The 25,337-nt window shown below is 39.5% G+C and overlaps 1 protein-coding gene across 16 annotated transcripts in view; it reads left to right on the forward strand.

Moving 5' to 3' along the window:
• ACTR3B (actin related protein 3B) overlaps window positions 1-25,337 on the forward strand; it is a 272,968-nt gene that overhangs the window by 8,961 nt on the left and 238,670 nt on the right. For 13 of the 16 annotated variants that reach the window (XR_013829937.1, XR_013829938.1, XR_013829939.1 and 10 more), the window contains exons 2-4: window positions 7,271-7,326; window positions 21,019-21,143; window positions 21,810-21,920. Coding sequence is in view for 7 of the 16 variants with exons in the window: in XM_079932487.1 (XP_079788613.1) it covers window positions 7,271-7,326; window positions 21,019-21,143; window positions 21,810-21,920 (292 nt within the window). In the remaining 9 variants the exon portion in view is untranslated. Of the gene's footprint in view, window positions 1-7,270; window positions 7,327-13,663; window positions 13,723-14,311; window positions 14,444-21,018; window positions 21,144-21,809; window positions 21,921-25,337 lie in introns of those variants that run through there. The other 3 variants (XM_079932493.1, XM_079932494.1, XM_079932492.1) reach the window with 3 other exon arrangements.

Raw genomic sequence — 25,337 nt, forward strand, 5'->3', positions numbered from 1 at the left:
AAATTGTTGAAACAATTTTATATATATATGTATATGTATATATATATATATATTTTTTTTGCGGTACGTGGGCCTCTCACTGTTGTGGCCTCTCCCATTGCGGAGCACAGGCTCCAGATGCGCAGGCTCAGTGGCCATGGCTCACGGGCCTAGCCGCCCCGTGGCATGTGGGATCTTCCCGGACCAGGGCATGAACCCGTGTCCCCTGCATTGGCAGGCGGACTCTCAACCACTACGCCACCAGGGAAGCCCCTAAACAATTATATTTCAGAAAATGTATAACTGAAGGTAAACAACAAACTCAGAAAAATTAGTAATATATGTGAGCAAGCATTAATATCCTCAGTATGTAAGAGTTTACACAAATTGATAAGATCCAAAAGTCTAGTAGAAAAATTATCAAGGACAATTCATGGAAGAAATACAGATCATGACTACACATCAGATAACATTCAGTAGTAAAATAAAATTATTGACTGTGAGATCCTTTTACTTTTTGAATTAGGGGGTATTTTCCAGAAATGGTAATGTTTAACATTGAAGTAGGGATTGTTATTACTCACCTTGTACCAATGAAGCAACTAAAATAGGAGGGATTAAAGTCACAGAGCTAGTGCTGTGCTTTGAACCCAGCACTGTGGGCCCCATTAACTCCCTCACAATATGAAAATACACTGTTTTGCCACTATTTTTACTATGAACTTCCCTCTGGGAACTGCTTTTGCTGCATCCCATAGATTGTGTAAGATTGTGTTTTTACTGGCATTTGTCTCAAGGTATCTTTTAATTTCCTCTTTGGTTTCATTGTTGACCCATTGGTTTTTTAGCACAACTGTTTTCAAATTATATCTATATATGGCCAGTAACATAAGTCTGCTTCATTTTTGTTGGTTGTGTTGCATTTTATTGAATGATTGCAATATAGTTTATCCTCTGTTTATGGCATTTGAGTGTTTCCAGTTTTTTCGTTGTTTTGCTGTTATAATGCTGTAGAGAACATTTTTCGTGCATATCTTTTCATACATGTAAAAGTGCTTCTGTGGGGTAAATACCTAGAAATGTGCTATTTGGACAGTAGGGTGTATGCATTTAAAACTATTTGGATAATATGGTATATGCATTTATAATGTTGATAGGTAATGTGAAACTTCTCTTTGTAATGACACTTCAGCCTTTTAATAACACCCATGTATAATTTATTACCACCTTCCATATTTGCCCAGATTTTGAATGCTTTTGCATTAAATTTATAGGTGAATTTAGTGATATGTGATGTTTCTTTTAAAACTCTTGACTCCTCCTGTATGAATAAGGTGTGTCTCTGTTTGTCTCCTTGTATGTGGAGAGTTCTTCACATCATATGGTTTATTCTCAAGGGTAATATTTTTCTGTGTTGTTGCCATTGTGAATGGGATCTTTTCATCCAGTGTATAGTCTCACTTGTTACTGGTAGGAAAGTTGCTGATTTTTGCCTCTTCATTGAGTAACTGGCCATCTTGCTGAATTCCCTATTGCTTTTAGTTTTTCACTTAATTTCCTTTGATATTCCAGGTCTGTAATTATGATTTACAAATAAATTTTGCTTCCTCTTTCCCAGTACTATTCCTTTTATTTAGTTCTTTGTGATTTGTATTATCTGGTTCTTCCAAAACAATGTTAAGTGAGAGTTATGGTGGTGGGTCTCCTTGGCTTCATTCTGTCTTCAATAGGAATGCTTCTAGTTTTTCACTGTCTTTTGGTTTGAGAGATTCCCGCCCCCCCATGATCTCTTCCTAAGGATTAACTATTTCTGTTTTGAGCCTTTTTTTTTTCCCCACTACTAGATTGTTTTCATCACACCCTAATTACATAAATAGTTTGCATTGAAAAGCATTTCCTACATTTTTTTTTCCATAGAATACTTAAACACATAGTATTCTAAATAAGACAGACTCGGTACATCTGAGTCCTTTCTTCTGAACCTCTAGCCGGTATTAAACTTCAACATTACAGGTACATTTTATCTGATAATGTGGTAGGTGTAGATGGTTTTGTTAGAACGTGAGCGTGAGGATGGGGAGCTTGCGTTACCTAAAAATTCACAGGTGATCTCATGTGGTACAGTTTAGTCAGTGATTCCTGGGCTGGTTGATCGTCAGAACCATGGCAGGGGAGGGGCAGGGGATGTTTAAAATATGGACGCCCAGGCTCCTTCTCTGTGATTCTGGGACAGGCCCTGGGAATGTGTATTTTCAGAAGCTTCCCAGGTGATCTGATCAGTCAGGCTTGGTACATTCTTTCTAGATGACTACCCAGATGATCTTAAACTCACCTGCCAGATAATGTGGGCCATGCTACCATGAAAAACTCAAATCTGAAATCATGTTTCTAACAGGTGACCATTTTAAAAAAAGTATAATTCACATCATTTATTGTACGGCTTTCATTTATTTTTACATTACATTTTTCTTTTTTTAAAATTGAAGTATAGTTGATTTACAATGTTGTGTTAGTTTCTGGTGTATGGCAAAGTGATTCAGTTATACATGTATACTTTTTCATTATAGATTATTACAAGATATTGAATATAGTTCTCTGTGCTATACAGTAGGACCTTGTTGTTTATCTGTTCTATATATAATAGTAGTAGTAGGAGGAGGAACACTTGTTAGTTAAATTTACAGTGTTCTGTTTAATAGGGTCTTCTTGAAGTTGTATATGAAGCTGTATTGAAGATTTTGTTAATATTTGAATGTCTCTTAAAAAATATTGTTACATGTTCCTTACGTTGTGATTATTCAAAGTGAGAAAACCTAAGTGTATTTGATGCTATATAAAAAAGAGCACAGGAAGATTCAGAGACATTAAATTAGCATAAAGTGATCTGAGTAATTTCTGCTTTCGCCAGTGGTTTTAATTGTTTCAGTTTTGCTAGCAAAGGAAGGGAAGACCTCATAGTTAGTTGTTAGTACCTACAAATATTAATATAGTTTAATGTTAGTTTGCCTCAGTCATGAAGATCATTGTTTGCCGAATGTTACTGCTGCAAGGTACTCATGTGATTCTGTGACAGAAAGCCTCCCTCCTGTGAAGGCTGTGCTGTCTCAGAACATGGTGACTTCAGAATCTGAACACTCTAGCAACTGATGCCAAGTGGCATGTGGTAGTGGCATCATCAGTATGTAGTTGAATTTTAGAGCTGTGGGCCTGAAAAGGGCCCCATGCACTTCTGCAGCCTGACCTTTTGCTGCTGTGGGCCATTGTTTATGATTTCAGGGCGCAGAACTTGGGATGGAGTTGAGCCATGGTTGTTGAAGGACACGTGGTACTTTCACTGCCGGTGCAGTTTATCTCCATCACTTCACAGATTAGTTTGTGGTGTTTAGAGTGGGCATGGCAGAAAGACTGAGTAATATGATTTGGGACACAGAACGTCCTGTTTTTTAAAAAAAATTTCAGGGACTTCCCTGGTGGCGCAGTGGTTAAGAATCTGCCTGCCACCGCACGGGGTGTGGGTTCGATCCCTGGTCCGGGAAGATCCCACATGCTGCGGAGCAACTAAACCCGTGCGCCACAACTACTGAGCCTGCACTCTAGAGCCTGCGAGCCACAACTACTGAGCCCATGTGCCACAACTACTGAAGCCCATGCGCCTAGAGCCCATGCTCCGCGACAAGAGAAGCCACCACAATGAGAAGTCTGCGTACTGCAGCGAAGAGTAGCCCCTGCTTGCTGCAACTAGAGAAAGCCTGCGTGAAGCAACGAAGACCCAACTCAGCCAAAAGTAAATAAATAAATAAATTAATTAAAATTTTTTTCCAAAAATTTAAATTAGGAAATATTTCGAAGATACAGAAAAATAATAGTAAAAAATAACTGAAACATATAGCTAGCACTGTTGTAGTGCTCATTCTATTTATCTTTTTAATATATTAACTCACTAATCCTAGAGGGTAGGTTGTATTATGATCCTCCTTTTAACAGATGGAGAAACTGAGATACAGATAGTTACACATTTGGCAAATAACAGAGCTGGGATTTGAACTTTGGCAGTCTGGTGCCAAAGTGCATGGTCACAACCAATACAATACACTCTGTTGCCTTTCAGAAATACTAAAAGTAATATAAAGGACATGAATGATACTTAGCGCCTAATTTTAATAAATGTTAGCATTTTTCTATACAGTTGACCCTTGAACAACAGTGGGGCTAGGGGCACCGACCCCCCCGCCCCACAGTTGAAAATTCGTGTATAACGTTTGACTCTCTCAAAACAACGACTAATAGCCTACTGTTGACCTTACTGACAACATAAACAGTCGATTAACACATATTTTGTTGTATGTATTATATGCTATATTCTTAAAGTAAGTTAGAGAAAAGAAAATCATAAGAGAAAATACATTTATAGCACTGTACTGTATTTATTGGTACCATAAGTTTACATCATCTGTTTACAAGATGAATCATCTGTCAGTACCTATATCAGTATTATACAAAACACTGTAGATGTTATATGTGTTACTAACACTAGACATCAAAAATGAAAAGAAAATGTGAAAAAGGAATTCATATTTACTTACAATGCATTTCAAGCATTAATAACGAAGAGGCAGCAGTATGATGGAAACCTAGTGTAATTGATACATCTGCTTCTCGGTAGCCCAGCCTATATACACTGATGGATGAATTGTTATAGAATTTTTATGGTAAACAGTATTACAGTCATATTCATAATACAGTTTTGGAAACATTGTTGCATTTTAAACACCACCACTTACCTGTGATGATAGACTGATCTGCAGGTTCTGCAAGTACTGGAGAGAGAGAGAGAGAGAGAGAGAGGGAGGCATACTGTAATGTAACTCTTTGAAAGCAAAGTAAGAAAATGAACACATTATTAATTTTATTTTATTTTTTTATTTTATTTTTTATTGAAGTGTATAGTTGATTCATTTATTAATTTTATATTATATATCACTTAACCTTGCGCCTGTGTAAGGATAGGCTATCCAGTTCAGTGTAAGTCTTGCACACGATATATTTTTGTATATTTGTTGGAAAAAAATCCACACATAAGTGGGCCTGTGCAGTTCAAACGTGTGTTGTTCAGAGGGTCAGTGGTATTAATATTTGTTTCAGGTATTTTTTTTTTTTTTTTAAATAACCCTATTAGACAAAACCAAGTGTGAGAGGTTGTATTAGACAATTGTCTTTGGTCTTTTCTTGTCCCATCAAATTGTTTTTCTGACTATCAGCATCCCCCCCTTTCAAACACTGGTTCCTTCCCCCGCAGTTTGCCAGTGATTGCCTTTTCTTACACCTGGTAAGAACTCTTTCAGCAGATACTTATGGAGTGTCTGCCACAGTCAGGACTGTGCCAGGGTGGAGATAAAATCAAGAAGAAGGACCCTGGGGCTTCCCTGGTGGCGCAGTGGTTGAGAGTCCACCTGCCAATGCAGGGGACACGGGTTTGTGCCCCGGTCTGGGAAGATCCCACATGCCGCGGAGAGGCTGGGCCCGTGAGCCATGGCCGCTGAGCCTGCGCGTCTGGAACCTGTGCTCTGCAATGGGAGAGGCCACAACAGTGAGAGGCCCGCGTACCGCAAAAAAAAAAAAAAAAAAAAAAGAAGGACCCTGTTCTGGTCATCCTGCAATTTATAATCTAACAGTGTGGGAGGGTGGGCTTCTTTAAGTACGAGGTGGGTGGTGTGGCTGGTGAGCGAAGTGGCCCCTGTTAAAAGCACAGACTTAGGTGCAGTGCAGTGATTCTAGTGATTTCTGGCCTGCTTGTTAGCTTCTCTGGACTTCTTTAGCCTTGGGTCAGTCATTCACTTCGTTTATATTTGTTATTTGGAATTTACTTCCAGAAAAATGGTTCAGTTGAAGATGATCCAGAATTCTTAAAGTTCGGTATATATTGCCTCCCCTGGACTCTGGGTTGGCTTCGACTCTGCTTTTGGGTCTGGCGAGCCCCGGAGTCGAGGACTTGTGGGTCTACTTGGTTTGTGTACTTCGGTAGAACTTGGGAGTGCCCTCAGATGTGTCTTGCCTTTTATAAACTCCTTGTTGGGCCTGACGGGTCTCAGGACCTGGCCTTGCCCAAACTCTTGTGACACCAAGACCTTAGTTCCTTGGAGACTGAGCAGTAAGGCATGATTTAAGTGGACCCGACTTGCTTTTTTTGTCTCCCTAAATCTTATTTATTTAATGTGTGTTCAAAAATAGTAAAATCAGCATACAATTAAAATACATTTAAAAATCATAAAATTAATTTATTAGAACTTGGAATGTATTAATTACATCAAAAAATTTAGTATCAAGCGTCTTGAAATAACTTGTAAAATAGCATGAATTAATGAAGTTGCTTTCAGCACTGCTGGGAAGCGTTTGTATTCCTCGGGAGCATTACTGCAGAATGATGGCTCCTTGTCTCGACCTGACCGCTTGGTACAGAGGGCCTGCTGAGGAGGGGGGCACTCAGGAGTCTTTCCAGGCTCACATTTCCAGCAGATGGTTCCGGGGGGTGGTCCCCACCCCACTTTTTTTTTTTTTTTTAAATTTAGGAGATAAGCAAATGCTTTTGGAACAGATGGTAGTATTTTGGCATTCATTTTAGTTAAGACTTTTGGAATCCATCATAAAGAGTGTCTTGACAGAAGATGGGCTCATTCTGAAATGAGATGATAGAGAGCTGCTTCTGTCGGATACTCTCAGTACCTGGCAGTAGCTCTTCTAGACATGTGCCATGACACTTTAAGAAAATTATGGAATTCCCTAGCCCCCCCAAAAGTTCGTGAAGTTTGGGAAGTAAGTACATTTTTTTGAGCGGCAGCTCTGGAATTGGAGCCTGCATATTTAGAGTTGGGTTCTTTTTCTGTTCACTAGCTGTTTGGCTCTGGGCAGCTTAATGAACTTCTCAGTGCCTCAGTTTTCTCATCTGCAAAACAGGGATAATATTTACTTCCTTTGTAGGATTTTTGTAAAGATTAAAAGAATATAAAAGCACCTTAAAATTATTAGGGATACACAAATGTAATTCATGTGTTAATATATGAATTTTTCCAGTAGAAACAGGCATAATATTTTATGTTTTTGTAACTGCTTGCTTATCTGATATTAGCGTTTGATTCTTAGTCATCACGAGGTTTTTTTTTTTTTTCTTTAATTTCACGGGTGTATTTTCAGTCTTGATATTTTAGGACTTGGAGAGCTTATAATAAAAGACATTAATGGGATATAGAGGAGAGTATTATTATCTAAACATGTGTTGATGACTTTGTGCTTTTAGGTATACCAAGCTTGGCTACGCAGGCAACACTGAGCCACAGTTCATTATTCCTTCATGTAAGTAAAGCTCCACCCTCGGTTTATAAAGGATTGTGTTTCTTATAATTGTTCTAAACATTCTAATTCTGTTTTTCACGGTATATGAATTTACTTGCCGTCTTCTTTTAGATGATTGTTCTGGTTACTGGGGAGTTATTTATGTTGCCATCTGGCTGCTGAGCATTGCTATCGGCCGTAGCTGTCACCTAAACCCTCCCAACTTTCTAGTCCTTTGATTCTCTTCTGATACAGTCCTTTGTCACAGTCATTGGAGTTTCAGCTTGGGTGGTTGGCAGAGGCCTTCATTCAGTCATACATGTCTCAGCTACTTAAAAGACGTATATGTGGTTCCTTAAGGTTAATTTGTAATTTTAAGTAAGTACAGTTTTATTAACTTAGCACTTTGGTGGACTATCTATTGTATTACACTATTCACTTTATTGAAAGATATTTTATTTTTTTTGAAAGGAGAGGTCTGTTTTATTATGTTCTGAAGTGTTCTGTTTTTGTTTAAATGTTAGTCAGTAGAGCATAATAAGGGAAGAAATGTCCACATTTTGGCCAGAGTGCATCCTGCCCACTCTTTATTCACAGGAGACCCCAAGGTCAGGTTGGTTGTCCACAGGGTAGAATTCTTCTCTGAAACTGTTTAACTTCTGGGTTATTTTTTGGAGACCGTTTACCAAAGAGGCAGGTATGTCAGTCAAGAGTGGAGTGAAGTTCTGTCTCCTAAATGTAGCCCTTGTAAGATAAGTCACGATCTTAGAAACTGTAAGCTGTCGTGGGCGCAGGGACTTCTGAGCAACAGGCTGCTTGACCCCGGTAGAGCGTGAGCAGCCTCGCAGAGCGACGGGGAAGGAGCTGAGTTCTTAGTATTTGTTCAAGGGAGACCAAAGCCTTTCTGGTGGATATGGGTATTCAGATTGCTAGAAAGTGCGCCCTCATTCCTTGAGAACATTTAACTCACCTCATTCCAGGTCCTTGCTTGCTGGATAACTGATCATGAGCTTGATTTTCTAGGTCTAAATACTTGGTTACTATGATGGGGTGTCCTTGACAATAGGCACGCTTGGTCTGCTGGTCCTCATTTTAAATTCATGATTTGTTGTATTAGTCTGGTAGGGCTGCCATAACAAAATACCGTAGACTGGATGTCTTAACCAACAGACATTAATTTTATCACAGAATAGAAGCTTGAAGTCCAAGATCAAGGTGCCGTCAGGGTTGGTTTCTGGTGAGGCCTCTCTCCTTGGCTTGTGGATGGTGCCTTCTCACTGTGTCCTCACATGGCCTTTTCTTGTGTGTGTGCATGGCTGAGAGAGAGACGTCTGGTATCTCTTCTCTTCTTATAAGGACCCCAGTCCTGTGGAACTGAGGCTCTACCCTTATGACCTCATTTAACCTGAGAGGTCCCATCTCCAAATACAGTCACATTGCGGGTTAGGGCTTCAACATAGGAATTTTGAGGGGACACAGTTCAGTCCATAACAATTGGCATTCTGTAGGGTAGATCAGTCTTCTGTGAATTTTATATTGTGAATGCCAGAGAACTGGATCATTCCATGCTGAATTGGTAAATTGGAATTGGACTTTCTGATTTTTCAAAGCAGATTAGTTTTAACCTTGTGAAGTGCAGCAGCTCTAAGAGGATTGCCTTGCACCTCTTGCTTTAATACAGTTGTTGGCAGCATTCATTTGGCTGCACCACTTCACCTGTCATCATTAACAGAGAGGGGATTGAAGTCAGCTATTAGCAGGATTCCATTCACTGTCAGCAGGCGCGGCAGCTCTCACATTGGTGCTGAGAACAGCAGTGGTGGAAGCTAGAAAGAAAAAGGTCAAGGAGGCAGGAGTAAAGGAAGAGTTATACCCTTGGCTGAATTTATTGCAAGAGTTAGAGAAGCCGTGGGGGACAGAAGGGAGTGCGTTGGGACAGGTGGGCAGAGGGCCTCGGGTACCTTGGGCAGCAGGCCTGCTGCACTCTCAGTCCTGGCAACCGAACCCTGTTGGTCGTTACAGAGGCTCTGTTCACAAGGTGAAGTTCAAGATGCAAAGTGGCTTCCAAAGAGAGAAGGGAGCTTGTCTGTACGTGTGTGGCTGTGTGGAGAGTGCCAGGACAGGGCCTTTCTGGTTCTGGTGGGCACAGAAGGGAGGCACCCCCCATGCAGAGGGTGGTGGGAGAGCGGGCTGGGAACGTGGAGAAGTGCCAGCACTTGTATGTTAAGGAATTGTCATTTTATTTTGCAAATGGGGAACCTTCGCATTGTTTCCCAGGCTCCCGCAGGGGCCTTGTCCCAGACTAGAGAGGCGCAGGGCCCTGTCCTGGTCCACCAGGGCAGCCTTGCCTGTATCTTATTTATTTGAGCTTCTGTGCAGAATTTGCTTGATTGTTTGAAGAAAGGTTTTCTCTACCTATTTTTTTTTTTCCTTTAAGTTGTTGGAGAAAGTTGAGAGTCATTGAAAAGTTCCAGGCAGAGGAGTGTATGTGTGGTGATCACATCCATAGAAAGAGGATGTGGGAGGGGTCAGGAGAAAGTAAGTACATTTTAGACAGTTGATGTTTGAAGAGTTCAGGTGTAAACGTCCTGTAGGCAACTGGGTAAAAGGTTTGATGCTCTGGGGAAAGGTCTAGACTGGAGACAGGGATTGAGCCCAGAGATGCTTTTGTTTCTGAATGTCTTTTAAATCTTTATTTTGGAAAACAAAAGAAAGAAAGGTAATATAACAAAGACCCATTTACCTACCACCCAGAATGAACGAATGTTAACACAATTGCATCTTGTAAGTGCGTAATACAGGCATACATCCCTGTGAGTGCCAGCCCCCTTTCCTCTCCTCCAGTCCTTCCTCGCTCTCCCTCCTTTGCTGGACATTAGCTGTATTCAGTCCACGCTTCATCCTTATGTTACAGATGCAGGATACACTGACAGTATGTAGTATTTTGTGAATTTAAACATTTCAAAAATGATAATTATACTGTAAATAACTTTCTGCATTGTTTTTTTTTAAATCCTCAATATTTTGTTTTTAAGATGTGTCAGTGTTGCTATATACAGATCTAGATCAAAAATCTAATACGTGAATCTACATTTGGGCATTTTCCAGTTTTTTCTCTGTTGTACAAAATGATACAGTAAGTATCTTCTTAGCCACATGTGCTAGTTTCCCAAGAGAAAATATGAGAAATGGGGTTGTTTCATCACTCAGGTATGCACCTCTTCAGCCTTGTCAGGTATTGCCAAACGGCTTTTCCAAGCGCCTGGACTGATTTAAATGCCCATCAGTAGTGGATGGGAGTTTCTGATTCTGCACATCCTTGACGACAGTTGATCTTATTTGACTTAAATTTTTGCCAGTCTAATGAATGTAAAATGATGTCTTATTTTATAAGTCTGCGTTTCTCTGATTACTAGGAAGGTTGAGCACCTTTCATTGTCTGTGTATTTGCCCATTTTTCTGTTGCATTTTTTTGTCTTTTTTATGGAGTTACAGAAACTCTGTGTATACTTTGAATACTAGTGTCTTGCAAATATCCTCTTCTATTTTATTTATTTATTTATAATTAATTAATTTATTTTTGGCTGTGTTGGGTCTTCGTTGCTGCGCGTGGGCTTTCTCTAGTTGTGGTGAGCGGGGGCTACTCTTCGTTGCGGTGCGCGGGCTTCTTATTGTGGTGGCTTCTCTTGTTGCAGAGCACAGGCTCTAGGTGTGCAGGCTTCAGTAGTTGTGGCACGTGGGCTCGGTAGTTGTGTCTCTGGGCTGTAGAACACTGGCTCAGTAGTTGTGACGCACGGGCTTAGCTGCTCCGCGGCATGTGGGATCTTCCCGGACCAGGGCTCAAGCCTGTGTCCCCTGCATTGGCAGGGGCATTCTTAACAACTGCGCCACCAGGGAAGTCCCTCTTCTCCTATTTTAAGATGTCTTTAAAATTATTTTTTAATCCCAGAAGTTTAAAAGTTTCATGTAGTTCAGTTTTTCACTCTTACCTTTTTTATAATTTATTTCTATTAAAAAATGCATTTATAGTCTAAAGTCATAAAGACTGTCTGTATTTTCTTCTAAGAAAAAAGTTTTTTTTTTATGGTGTGGGAAAGAGTTAATTTAATTGTTTTCCAAATGGAAGGCCAGTTGCCCCAGCACCACTTATTGGAGGGTGCCTCTTCAATCATATTGAGGCTCTGTATATGGTTGGGAATATTTATGGTGTTTTTCTGTTGCAAATTCATACTGTATTAAATACTATTACTTTGGCATGTCTCTTTATATCCAGTGGGTCTGGTTCCTTCTCCTTTTTCTTTCTCAGAGTAGCTTTGGCTATTCTTAGGCCCTTACTCTTTATCATAAATTTTAGAATCAGTTTAAGGTCAGTGAAAAATTATGATGGGATTTTGATTAGAGACACATTGAATTTGTAGATTAATTTGGGAAAAACTTGGTATCTTGGGGCTTCCATGGTGGTCCAGTGGGTAAGACTCCACACTCCCAATGCAGGGTGCCTGAGTTCGATCCCTGGTCAGGGAACTAGATCCCGCATGCATGCAGCAACTAAAGATCCTGCATGCCGCAACGAAGACACGGCGCAGCCTAAATAAATAAATATTAAAAAAATTTTGATATCTTTATGAATTGAATTTTCCTATCCAGGAATATGGTATATATGTTTTATTGTTTATTCATGTTTCTTATGTTTTTCAGTAATGTTTTTCAGTATTCTTTAAAAAGCTCATACATACCTTTTGCCATATTTATTTTTAGGTACCTTTATGGTTTTTTGCTGTTGTGAATTTTTTTAAATTAAATTTTCTAATTGTCGCCACCATAGTAGGAATGCTGCTGAATTTTTAAAGTTGTTTTTGAATCCAACAGTCCTGCTGCCCTGTCTTATTTGTTCGAATAGCTTGCAGGTTCTCTTAAGTTTTCTATGCAAGCTATTGTATTAACTGCAAATAATGGTTATTTTGTCTCTTCCAACCCCAATACTTAATATTTTTTTCCTTGGTCCGGCTGCACTGGCTAGAACTTCTATCAGTGACTAGAACTGGGGATAGCTGGTGCTTTTGTCTTTCTGATTTTAAAAAGAATGATTTTACTGTTTCACTAGTGATTGCTGTAGGTTTTTGTGGAAATGCTTTTTCAGGTTAATACAGTGCCCTTGTATCCCTAGGTTACTAAGAAGTTTTTAAAAATTTTTTAAAAATTATGAATAGATGTTGACATTTAAGGCTTTTTGTGTATCTCTTGAGATGATTATGTGGTTTTGACATTTAGGCTCCAAATATGAATTACATTGATATATTTTTCAAATGTTGAACAGTCTTATTTTATTCTTGAGATAAACCCTACTTAGTTATGAAATATCAAGTACATGCTCAATTGTATTTGCAAATATTTGGGATTTTTCTATCAATGTTCAAAAGTGAGATTAGTCTATAATTTTCTTTATTTTGTACCAGTTTTGTGTGGTTTGTACATCAAAATTATACTGGCTTTATGAAATGAGGTTGTTAGCTTTCTTTTCTGTTCTTTGGAATGGTTTATATAAGTTAGGAATTATTGTTTGAAGGTTTAGTAAAATGTTTGACATTCTTCTGAGAAATATACTGGATATTTTTATTTTAAAAATTACTGTTGTCGGGATTTCCCTAGTGGTCCAGTGGCTAAGGCTCTGCTCTCCCAATGCAGGGGGCCCGAGTTTGATCCTTGGTCAGGGAACTAGATCCCACATGCCGCAACTAAGAGTTTGCATGCTGCAACTAAAGTTTCCACATGCTGCAACTAAAAGATCCTGCATGCCACATCCAAAGATCCCGCATGACGCAACGAAGATCCCACATGCAGCAACAAAGATCCTGTGTGTGACAACTAAGACCTGGCACAGCCAAACAAACAAACAAATAAATAAATAAATGTTAAAAAATAATTACTGTTGTCTGTCAACTGCTGTAGCAAGTGTTCTTGAGATATAGAATTTTTATCTAAATCTTTAGGTGTATTCTTCCTTAGATATACTCTCCCTGATAATCTTCCTTAGATTGCCTTCCGATGACTTTTTAGCACTTGGAGAATAGCCTATGTCTTCTGGTTATACACATTCTATACCCATATATATATATTTTTGATCTGCAGAACTTTTACATTGTTCTTTAAGTTTAATCTTCTTAGTTTTGATTCATCATTATAGCTAACTGAGGTGCTTTATTTTTTAATTTGTTTAAATAATTTACAAGCTCATACATACCTTACAACTATATTTTATTTGTGTTTAAAATATTTTATTTTGAAATATAGAGTCACAGGAAGTTGTAAAGAGAGTTTAGAGAGGTTCTGTGTACCCTTTTTCCTGTTCCCTCCACAGGTTACATCTTACACAATCATAGTACAATATCAAAACCAGGAGTTTGACATTGGAACAGTGTAAGTGCAGTTCTCTGTCATTTTATCCCATGTGTAGATGCCTGTAACCACCACTGCAGTCACGGTATAGAATTATTTCATCACCACAAAGATGTTGTGTTATTTCTTTATAATTACACGTATTATTATTTTATAATTACACGTGTTATTTCCCATGTTATTTCTTTATAATTACACGTATATCCCTCCCCTCCACCGTTCTTGCCCACTGACCACCACTAATCTGTTTCCGTCTCCATAATTTTGCTGTTTAGAGGATGTTATAGAGATGGAGTAATACAGTATATGTGTCCTTTTGAGATTAGCTTGCTCATTTGGCATAAAGCCCTTGGGTGCCATCCGGGTTGTTGCATGTATCAGTAGATTGTCCCTTTTTATTGCTGAGTGGTATTGTTCCAGTGTGTGGATGTGTACCACAGATGTTTAAACATTCTTCTTTTGAGGGGCATCTTGGTTATTTCCAGTTTTTAGCTATTACAAATATAGCTGCTATGAACAGTTGTGTACAGGTCTTTGTGTGGACATAATTTTTCATTTCTCTGGTTAAATCCTGTGCATAGCGCAAGTTGTATGGCAAGTTTGTGTTTAGTGTTTTTCAGTAACTACCAGAGTGCTTTCCACAGTGGCTGTGTCATTTTGCACTCCCACCAGCTATGTATGAGAGAGCCAGCTTCACCTTGACAGCGTTTGCCATTGTCACTGGTTTACTTCATCTGTTCCAGTAAGTATGCAGTGATGTCTCATTCTCCTCCTTATTTTCGTTTCCCTAACGGCCAGTGATGGCAAACATCTTTTCATGTGCTTATTTGCCATCTGCATATCATCTTTGAAATGTCTCTTCGTGTCTTTTGCTCATTTTTTAATAGTGTTGCTTGTATTTTTACTGTTAAGTTTTCAGGGTTCTTTGTATATACTAGATATGAGTCGTTTGTCAGATATGTGGCTTGCAAGTAATTTCTCCCATCATTTAGCTTGTCTTTTCATCCTCTTCACAGGGTCTTTTGCAGAGCAAAAGTTTTAACTTTCGATGAATCAGCTTTTTGATTCATTGATTTTCCTCTATTTTTCTGTTTCAAATTTCACTAATTTCTGCTCTTTATTTTCTTCCATTTTCTTGCTTTGGGTTTATTTTACTCTTCTCGGTTCTTAAGGTGGGAACTTAGATTATTGATTTGAGACTTCTTTTTTCTAATGTAAGCATGTAGTGTTAAAAATTTCCTTCTTAGCACCGCTTTAGCTATGTCCCACACATTTTAATATTTTGTATTTTAATTTTCATTCTGTTCATGCAGTTTTTAGTTTCCCTGAGACTTCCTCTTTGATCCATGGATTATTCAGAACTATGTTGTTTAGTTTCCAAGTATTTGGGGGATTTTCTCATTATCTTTCTGTTATTGATTTCTGAGTTAATTCCATTGTAGTCAGAAAGCACACTTTTATGGTTTTAATTCTTTTAAACTTGTTGAGGTTCGTTTTATGGTCCAGTATTAGATTTATTTTGGTCCCATGTGCACTTGAAAACAGTGTGTGTTCTGCTCTTGTTGGGTGGAATGTTCTCTTCATGTCAGTTGGATCCTGTAGGTTGATGGTGTTGAGTTCTTCTGTATCCTTGCTGATTTTCTCTCTACTTTTTCCATCACTAGTTGAGAGAGAGGTAGAGTCTATATCTATAATTGTGGACTTGTCTTTTTCTCCTTTGAGTTTTTGTTTCATATTTTGCAGCATTCTTTGGTACATACACACTTAGGAGTGCTCTGTCTTGACAGATTGACTATTGCTATTTAATGTTCCTTTCTATCAGTGGCAATTTTCTTTGCTATAAAGTGTACTTTTTCTGATAGCAGTATGGCCACTCATACTTTCTTTGATTAATATTTTTGTGGAGTATCTTTTTCCATCTTTCTAGTTTTAACCTGCATACAGGCATACCTTGGAGATGTTGTGGGTTTGGTTCTAGACCACTGCAATAAAGTGAATATCACAATAAAGCGAGTTACACGAAATTTTGGTTTCCCAGTCGATTTTAAAGTTATGTTTACACTGTACTGCCATCTGTTAAGTGTGCAATAGCATATGTCTAAAAAAACAGTGTATGTACCTTAATTAAAAAATACTTTATTGCTAAAAAATGCTAACCATCATCTGAGCCTTCAGCAAGTCATAGTAGTAACATCAAAGAGCACTGATCACAGATCCCCTTAACAAATATAATGATGATGAAAAAGTTTGAAATATAGTGAGAATTACCAAAATATGGCACAGAGACATGAAGTGGGCAAATGCTGTTGGAGAAGTGGCACCAGTAGACTTGCTCGACTCAGGGTTGCCAGAAACCTTCAATTTGTAAAAAAAGACTAAATAAAAGCAAAACACAGTAAAACCAGGTGTGCCCGTATATTGTTAGATTTGAAGAGAGTTTCTCGTAGACAATGTAGAGTTCAGTCACGTTTTTTTAATCCACTCTACCAATATCTGTCTTTTAACTGGTGTGTTTAGACTGTTACATTTATTGTGATTATTGATTAGTTCTTTTTCTGTTTGTTCTTTCTGTTTTTCATTTCTTTGTTTTGTTTTACCTAACTTCCTGTGGATTACTTGAATATGTTTTAGAATTTCATTTTGAGTTGCCTGTGGTGTCTTATTTATTTATTTAGGTTGCGCTGGATCTTAGCTGTGGCACGCAGGATCTTTGTTGTGGCATACAGGCTTTTAGTTGCAGCACATGGGAATCTAGTTCCCTGACCAGGGATCGAACCCAGGCCCCCTGCATTGGGAGTGCAGAGTCCCAACCACCGGACCACCAGGGAAGTCCCATATCCGTGGTGTTTTGAGTGCTTCTCTCTGTGTAGCTTTTTAAGTGGTTGGTCTAGTTATTATCTTATATGTACATAGCTTTTCTTAGTCTGCGGTGTCAGCATTTACCAGTTTCAGTGACATGTAGAAACCTTATCTCCCTTTATGTCCCTTTACCCTCCTCCCTTTCTGTTTTAATTGAGGTTATACATTGAGAAGCACATTAGCATTATAATTTTTGCTTTAACTGCCAAACATAATTTAGCAAACACAAGAGGAGAAGGAAAGTAATTGTAATTTCCATATTTTTGCTCTTGTTCTTCCTTCCTTCCTGATGTTCCAGGATTCCTTCTTTTATCATTTCCTCTCTGTTTAGAGAACTTTCTTTAGCCAGTCTTTTAGAGTAGATATGTTGGTGACAAATTCTGTTAGTTTTTGTTCATCTGAGAATGTCTAGATTTGCTCCTCATTTTTGAAGGAAATTTTGCTGAATATAGAATTCTGAGTGGGCAGTTCTCGCAACACTTGAAAATATGCAACTTCCTTTTGGGCTACCTGATTTCTGATGAGAAATTTGCTGGAGGCATTCAGAATTTTTTCTTTGCTCTTTAGTTTTTGGATTTTTTTTTTGGGTTTATCCTCTTTAGAGTTTATTCAACCTTGAATTTATAGGTTTATTTTATTTTTTTTGCCAAATTTGCCAAATTTTTTTTTTCTTTCTCACCACGCAGCTTGCAGGATCTTAGTTCCCCAACCAGGGATTGAACCCAGGTCCCCTGCAGTGGAAGCACGGAGTACTAACCACTGGCCCACCAGGGAATTCCCAAATTTGACAAATTTTTAACCGTAATTTCTTTGGATGATTTTCCAGCCCTACCTCCTTTCTCCTCTCATCTGGGACTCGGAATACATGAATATTAGATGTGCTGTTGTCCAGCCCACGTGTCCCTGAAGCCCTGTTCATTTGTTTTTCAGTCTGTTTTCTCTTTGTCGTTCAGGTTGGGTTATTTCTGTTGCTGTCTTCAAGTTCATTGACTCTTTCCCCTGTCGTTTTCTGCCGCTGAGCTCATCCATTGACATTTTAATTTCAGGTATTGTGTTTTCTGGTTCTAAAATTTCTGTGGGTTTTGTCTTTATATCTTTTATCTTTACTGTGACGTTGTGTTCCTTTGCTGACTTCCTTTTATTTTTCATTTGTTTCAGGTGCATTTGTAGTTGCTCATTGAAGCATTTTATGATGGCTCCTAAAATCTTGTTTGGTAATTCTGTTATCTGTGTCATCTCAGTGTTGCTATCTATTGATCATCTTTTCTCATTTCACTTGAGGTATTCCTGGTTCTTGCTATGGTGAGAGTTTTTTTTTTCTATTGAAACTTGGACATTTTGGGTATTATATTATGAGATTCCAGATCTTATTTAAATCTTATGCTTTGGCAAGTCATTTCTGATATCGCTCCAGCAGGGGAAGGGGGATACCCTTTGTTAATGCCAGTTTGGGGCTGAAGTTCAGGTTTTCCTCTTGGCCTTTGTTGACACTCATTTGGGGAGGGGCTCCATGTTGCTGCTGAGTGTGGGCGGGGGATCAGACCCCTGACTAGGCTTCTGCAGGTACCATCCGCCGGAAGGGTGAGGGGTGGAAGTGCTGACTTTCCACCAGGCCTCCTCTGGCAGGACCCCGGTGTGGAGGCAGAGGGGTGGGATGAGTCCTGGCTCCTGCGTGGTGTCTACACTGCACGTGGGGGGTTTGTTTTTCTGTCGTGTTTGATTGGAGTCGGGCAGTTGTATGTTTTCACTGCCCCTTTCACCTCCTTTGGCTGGAGACAGCAGGCTTTTGGGGACTGTGTTTGTTCCCACTGGTGTTTCTGGGTTGTTGGCTTCCCTGGCAGCCAGCGTAGGACACATGAAACAAACGAAAACCTGGAAGTCACCAGCGTGTTGTTCCTTGGGTCCTGAGGTCCCTAGCCAGTCTGCTGCTTTCTCTTCACCTCTCAGCATTTTTATGTTTCTTTCAAATATAAAGTCCAGGGATTCTAGCTGTGCTTAGTGAGAGGAGTAGAGAAAAGTATGTTTACTCCATCTTTCCAGAAGCAGAAGTCCAAATTTAATTAACTTTGAATAGGTAATACATTCACGTGACATACAAATTAAATGCTGTAAAAAGATGTACAGCGAAAACTAACTCTCTACCACCCACTTCCCCTCTTAGATGGCAACTACAGTTTCTGGTTTCTTCCTTCCTGAGGTAACTGTACATGTACCGGCGAATATACACAGACGTGTTTTTACCTAAGTGGTGGCGTACCACGGACACCATTTTGCACCTTGCTTTTTTTCTCCTGACGCTCCATCTCTGAGAACGTTGTGGGTCACTTCGTGAACTCCTGGATTGCTTTTCGTGGCCTCATGATATTCCATTGCATGGAGATGCCACATGTATGTAAGCAGTTGGAATGTTTAGGTGCTGATCCTGTTATCTGTTGTATTTGTTGTCCTTTCCATCTTAATGTTCTCCGCACACTTGTCGTCTTTGTTTACACCTGAGTCAGGGTCCTGTAGGAAGCTGTGGTGTGCTGGAGAAAGCTGCGGGTGATTTAGATCTGTGTGCTACAGCGAGTCATGTGTATACTCCGTGAATACTCAGAGGTGCTCACTGATAGCTGCTCTTTAGACACATTTCTCCGTCATGTTCTCAAGGACTATTTGGGCCACATCTTGCTTTTCACAGGTATGAACAAAAGGTTTTGCATATAAGCTCTATAAAGCTTTACTCTCTTTCATGGCTGTAGTTGCTTCCGTGTAATAGTTAAAAGAAGCACGCTTTATGGTTTGTCGCTGCTGCTGCTGCTAAAGGCCACTAAAACATAGGTCTCCTGTGCTTTGGGGTCAGAGTACTTACATCTCCCTTTTGGGAGGGATAAGATTTACTTTGTTCTCAGGTGAATTTTTGAGCGTGGTAGCTTCATTCTCACTAAGGTTAGCATTGTTTTCTTTAAGGTGGTGAGTTTTCACTTGGTTCGATATATTGCCCTCAAATTTTTGGCAAACTTGACTGAAGTCATGAATTGAAGGATCTTTTTGTCGTTGTCTCTTTACAGTCTTTTAAGTTGACTTGGCCGTTTAATTCTAAATTCGGGCATAGTGAAGTTTGGTCTTGCCCAGAGGGTGGAATCTGGCACTGCCACACTGTGAGGAGTTTTGAGGTCTGCTGCAAGCCCTCTCTCCAGGGGCCCTTGAAATGCTAACTGGCGCATCGGATGATTCTGTGTCAGTGCGCCACTGGATGGCGCGGTCGGTGTTCAGAGATGGGTTGTGTTGGTTTCCACAGGTTGCCTTAGTAAGTGTTGGCCCTCCTTTTCTGGCCCCATTCTTAGCCTCATGGCCCTGATGGGCTCACTGCTTCCGACATGGATGCTTTCTCTAGGCTCAGCCCCCAGCATTTCCTGCAGAAATTCTGTCCTTTAGATTTGTGCCACCTTTCGTAACTTGAAAGCTTCGAGACTAAATGTGGCAATGAGTTGGAGTGAGAAAAGGAGATGGGCAAAGTGATTTCTGTCCTTTTTTTTTTCCACCTCTTTAGCCTGTTACTTAAAGATAGCTTTCTGAGAAAAAGGATTAAAATTCACTCCCGTAGCTTTCTTGCTATTCTTCATTTGTAATAAATTGGGGATTTCAGATAATCTACCTTTAAAAATAATTGTATTTGTTTTCTAATTTGTTCTGGAACAAATTTGATGAAGAGTAGTTTTTAGGAACTCAGAGTTTAACCAGGGGTTAGGAGTTTAAATGGAAAATTGAATCTTTGTGAAGCTTTCCACATTTCATTAGATGTTAATTCTGGAGTTAAGTTTTATATGATTATTTACTACTAAGTATATTCCTAAGTATCAAGGTTAAGCTCTTATTAAAATAATGTTTCAAAAAAGCCATTAATATTTTTACATAATACAATTGTTTGATTATTGTACTTTTCTTTTTGTCAGATACTAGTCAGCAACCTCTTAATTGTTCTTTTAATGGGAAATCAGGGTTTTTTTTTGGTAACAAGACTAAAAATATGTTTTAAATCTGACAGAGTTTCATGAAAATGACATGAGGCATTTTTCAGTTTACTCTTTTCTTCCGTATTGTATTTTAAATTTTGTCTCCTATTTTATATTTTAAAATCTGTAATCTATTTGATACTCCATGGGCATTTCATTTACTATCTTGAGGAATTTTTTTCAGATGAAACTGAGAAATTTAGTAATGTAGCTTTTGTCAGCATTAAAAGCAGACCAGCTGAGTTCTTTTGTGCCATGCTGAAAATAATGCTGGAACATGGTAACTTGTTTCTGTGTTACTTTACGTACTCATTGGTAGAGTCTTTTCTATGAACACACTCGACTCCAAATAAAACCGTAATATTGAAAATTTACTTGTCCATACATAGGGATTTTATCATCCTCTCTTGACCATTGAAATGAATGAGTATGGTAATGGGCTCTTTGTATTGTTTTTCCTAAGGTATTGCCATCAGAGAGTCTGCAAAGGTGGTCGACCAAGCCCAGAGGAGGGTGTTGAGGGGTGTCGACGACCTGGACTTCTTCATAGGGGACGAAGCCATAGATAAACCCACGTATGCCACAAAGGTAAACGCCTGCTGGGATTCGCTTCTGTAAGTGCACAGCCAAGAGCAGAGCAGCAGGATGAGTGATGCAAAGTGGCGCTTTATGTAGAAACTGTACTTGTGAGTTGTAGAATATATTTTATTCTTATGTTTGAAAAGAGGCTTTGTTGTTGTTTTTGATGAAGGTACTTTTGATGTGGGGAATCGAGTGAATTTACAAATGCAGAGTTGACTCAGGGACCGCTGGGTTATGTGGAAAGCAAGGTCTGCTCCTGTGGAAACCTGTAGGTTGACTAATTAACCTGTCATGTGGAGAGTTGCAGATTGATCAGTTAAAAAGAAACACTAAAGTTATTTAACTAGACATTTGTTCTAAAAAAAAACCACTCCCCAAACTCCAGATCGAATGGTATTGTAGATTAGCTCTGCTTTTCCATCTGTTATCCCATTGTTAAGATGATTCTTTGTGCTTAGAAATGGGTGGAGTAGAATATAAACAGTAATGTCATGGACTCTTTCTGGTAAAGTGCCTGTTGTTTCTTTCTATAAATTAACATTCACTCCATGCAGAGGAACACTGTTCAACAACTCGCTGTCTTCCATCTCTTCCGGGCCAGTGCTGTTGTTAAACTGTTGCTCTTACTGATGTGAACTGAAGCTTGATGTAGTTTGGTTTCTCTTGCTTTAGTGGCCAATAAGACACGGAATAATTGAAGACTGGGATCTAATGGAAAGGTTCATGGAACAAGTGATTTTTAAATATCTTCGAGCTGAGCCTGAGGATCATTATTTTTTAATGGTGAGTAACTGGACCTAAGAAGGGTATATCCCAGTCAATTCCAAGTTGCGTAGATTTTAAACCCAAGGTGTTCTTCCCTGGGGAGTTTTTAATGCCTGCTAAAGCTGTTTGTATGAATGGGGGTGCTTTTTGGGCAAATAACAGAAAGCTCAACAAAAATGCCTGAAAGCCAAAAGGGACTTATTATCTCATGAAACAGAAAGGCCAGAGTCAGGCCGCTCCAGGGCTCGTTATTTCAGCAGCTCAGGGACGGAGGCAAGGACCAGCCTAGTTCAGTAGTTTGGCCTCTTGTGTTGGTTCCCCTCAAGCCCCAGGATGGCTGCCCAAGTTCCTTTACCACCTCTTGGTGTATTTGCTGTCAGAGGTAGAAGCACTTTTTAGGAATTAAGAATCCCTTTCCTAGAAACCTTCCCAGCAGATTTACCCCATCCGTCCATGCCTAGCCTGGTGCCTTGCAAGGGGAATGGAATTACCTTGACAGGTTTAGATTGATCAAGATTCTCTCCCTTGGGCTGGTGAGGGGACGATGTCTGATCACCTGGCCCCAAGAGGGTAGGTACGTAAACAGGCCTCTAACAGCAAGGAAGGTGGAAGGAGGAATGGATTTGGGTAGGAAACCAACTGTGCACTTGGATGTCCTCGGGAAGTAACCGAATGACTCTGATTTTTGCTTCTTTTATAGCAGAGGAAACTGAGTCAAGATGATATTTTGCCAGGGTTTAAATCGCACTCTAAAATAAAATTGAGCTGAGTTATGGGCCCTGATATTGTGGTACTTAATTGATCTTGTTCAAACAAAACAAAGCATTACAGAGAAATGAAAAGAAATATCTCTTGGTTATGGAATCTGTTCTGATTGTTCGACTCAACTTCACGTTTCCTTCCATGAAATGTTCTTTTTAAGTTAAAACTAATTACATGTACAGAACACTTGCTTTGTGGAGAGCAATTGCACATAGCATAAGCTGCACATTACAACCTCCATAATTTAGCTTTGGATTTTTTCCATGCAAGTATATTGTCAAAAGGTCCCTGATCCCCAATTATGTAGTTCTTTCTAATGTTAAATATGGAGTGTTCTTTAGAATTATCTGGCTTAAAATATGTTAACTACAAGGCTATTATGGTAGTTAGTGGAATCTGTATATTTAAAATCTATTACAACAAGTTCTTGAAAGTGCCCTGATCTTTTTTTCTGGCTATATCGCCGTAACTAGGAATTGCCAAGTGTGAATACTGTGTTTTACAGGCCACCATGTGTTTTCTCTCCTGTGCGTCTACAGTGGTTTATGTAAAATAAATGGAGCCAGGAACTGACAGTGTGTCTGAGTGGCTTTGTCTTTAAAGCCTCAGCAGATCACAGATTCCTACCTGTCCCATTTGGCGTCTTTCCATCTCTCACGCATTGCGCAACAACCTGTTGGACAGGACTTCAGGAGCGCATGCCGCCCAGCAGCTTCCTTCTGTCCACCTCAGCTTCCCATGCCAGGTGGTCCCCTCTCGCTTCACTCAGAGGGTCGCTTAGTCCTAGCCTGTGGAGCAGACACACACCACCAGGACACAGCCCACAGGAATTGTTTCCTACAGGAAATTATTTTCTGCTTTCGCTGGCATTATAGGCTAGTAAGATAAAACCACTTTCTCGGAAGGAGTTGGAGGTGTTTGGTGTGAATATGAAAAAGTCCATTTGCCAAAAATGAGTACCTGTAATGAATATTCAGAAATAATCAAGTTTATTAAATTAAACAGAGAAGATATTGTGTTCTGTGTATTGTGCTTTGAATTTTGCAAGGTCAGTTCATTGCATGATGTGATTGAGGAAGTAATGAGAATGGTACATTGCTTTCAGGTTTATGCCCTTAGTCGTCAGTTAATGGAATAGTTCAAGGGGAGTAAAGCAGGTATAGAGATTTATGGCCGAGTCTAGAAGTCAGTTGAAGACATTTACTGAACTGCTGTATCAGATAATGCTTTTTGGTATAAGAGAGTCTAAAGGGGTTAAATTAAAGGTCCCTCAGTAGCCCCCCAAATTGTTCTTTCTGGCTGCGGTGAACAGATGCCTGAGCATATAGGTGAGAATGAGCTCATTACAGCTCACGTTTTTCAAGACGTTTCGGAGACTTGGCTGTATCGGTCATGTGGATTGAGCAGATGGCAAATGGGAATCCTACTCTTTTCTCCAACACTGAAGTGCCCAGAGTTCAAAACAGAAGCATATATTTTAAAGAATTGCAGTGCTCTTGAGTGGAAATCGAGTTACAACTTTAGAAGAGATTGGCAGACTTTTTGAATATGAATCAAGGAGGAAGAGCAAGCAGCACGTGCTGATCAAGAATGCCTGAGAGCCAGGAGCCGGAAAGACGGACATCCCAGCTTAAAGAGAGAGAGAGAGAGAGAGAACCGCCCTTCCTTCGTCTTTTGTTCCATTCGGGTCCTCAGTGGCTCAGATGACACCCGCCCATATTGGTGAAGGCGTGTCTCTGTTCTCAGTCCGCTGAATGCTAATCTCTTCCAGTGACACCCTCACAGACACACCCAGAAATGATGTACCAGCTCTCCGGGTGTCCCTTAGCCTAGTCAAGCTGACCATGACATGTGGTCCATGACATGTGGTAAGTCCTGACTCGCCGTAATAGTTGCCTTCTTGGCTCTTGAGAATGAAGTAGACCTGCTGTGTCCAGTACGGAAGCCACCAGCCAGTGCGAAGGTTGACAGCCCTGGGTATGCTAAGTCCGTCACCCCTGGCCCACGTGCTTTCCACCTTACAGTACCTTATCTCTTCTCCTGGTCTCCCTCCCTTCAGGATTTATATTTTTAAAAAGGTTTCTTTACTGCAGTTATAGAGAGGCTTGGGGGTGGAACAGTATTAGGTACATGTGTTCAGTTTGCTGTCTTTATCCAGAAATATGGATTGGTTTTATGGAACGGATTAATTCTTTATTTTTGAATTCATACCAGATGATGTTTCACCATTATTATGAATAAATTTGTTTGTGTAACTTGCATTCATGTGATGTTTTAATCATATGCTTCAGTATTAAAAAAAAATAAGAAAAACTTGATATCTCCTATTTAGATCTTGTTGTAAATAATGGTTTGGGGAAAGTTTCATTTAAATTGGTCTCCTAAAGGAACAGTTACTGGTGGTAAACATAAAAGAAATGGAGGATTGAGGAAAAAATGGGTTTATGATTATGATTCTCAGAACCCATAAGAATATGCCTTTAATAATGCTGAATTTGATTCAGGAGCCAGGAGAGCCTAATTACATTGTAAACATTCCCTTAAATAAAAGTATGTAGGTTTTAATGTAAATTCTTCACAGATGGTGAATCGTTTGGCAGCAGGTAATTAAATATTGGTTTTAGCAAGTTAAGGGTTTTATTTTCCTTACATACATTTGTAGTAGGGAGGGCA

Source organism: Stenella coeruleoalba, assembly GCF_951394435.1.
Source record: "Stenella coeruleoalba genome assembly, chromosome: 9".
In the NCBI taxonomy this organism is placed as follows: Eukaryota; Metazoa; Chordata; class Mammalia; order Artiodactyla; family Delphinidae; genus Stenella; species Stenella coeruleoalba.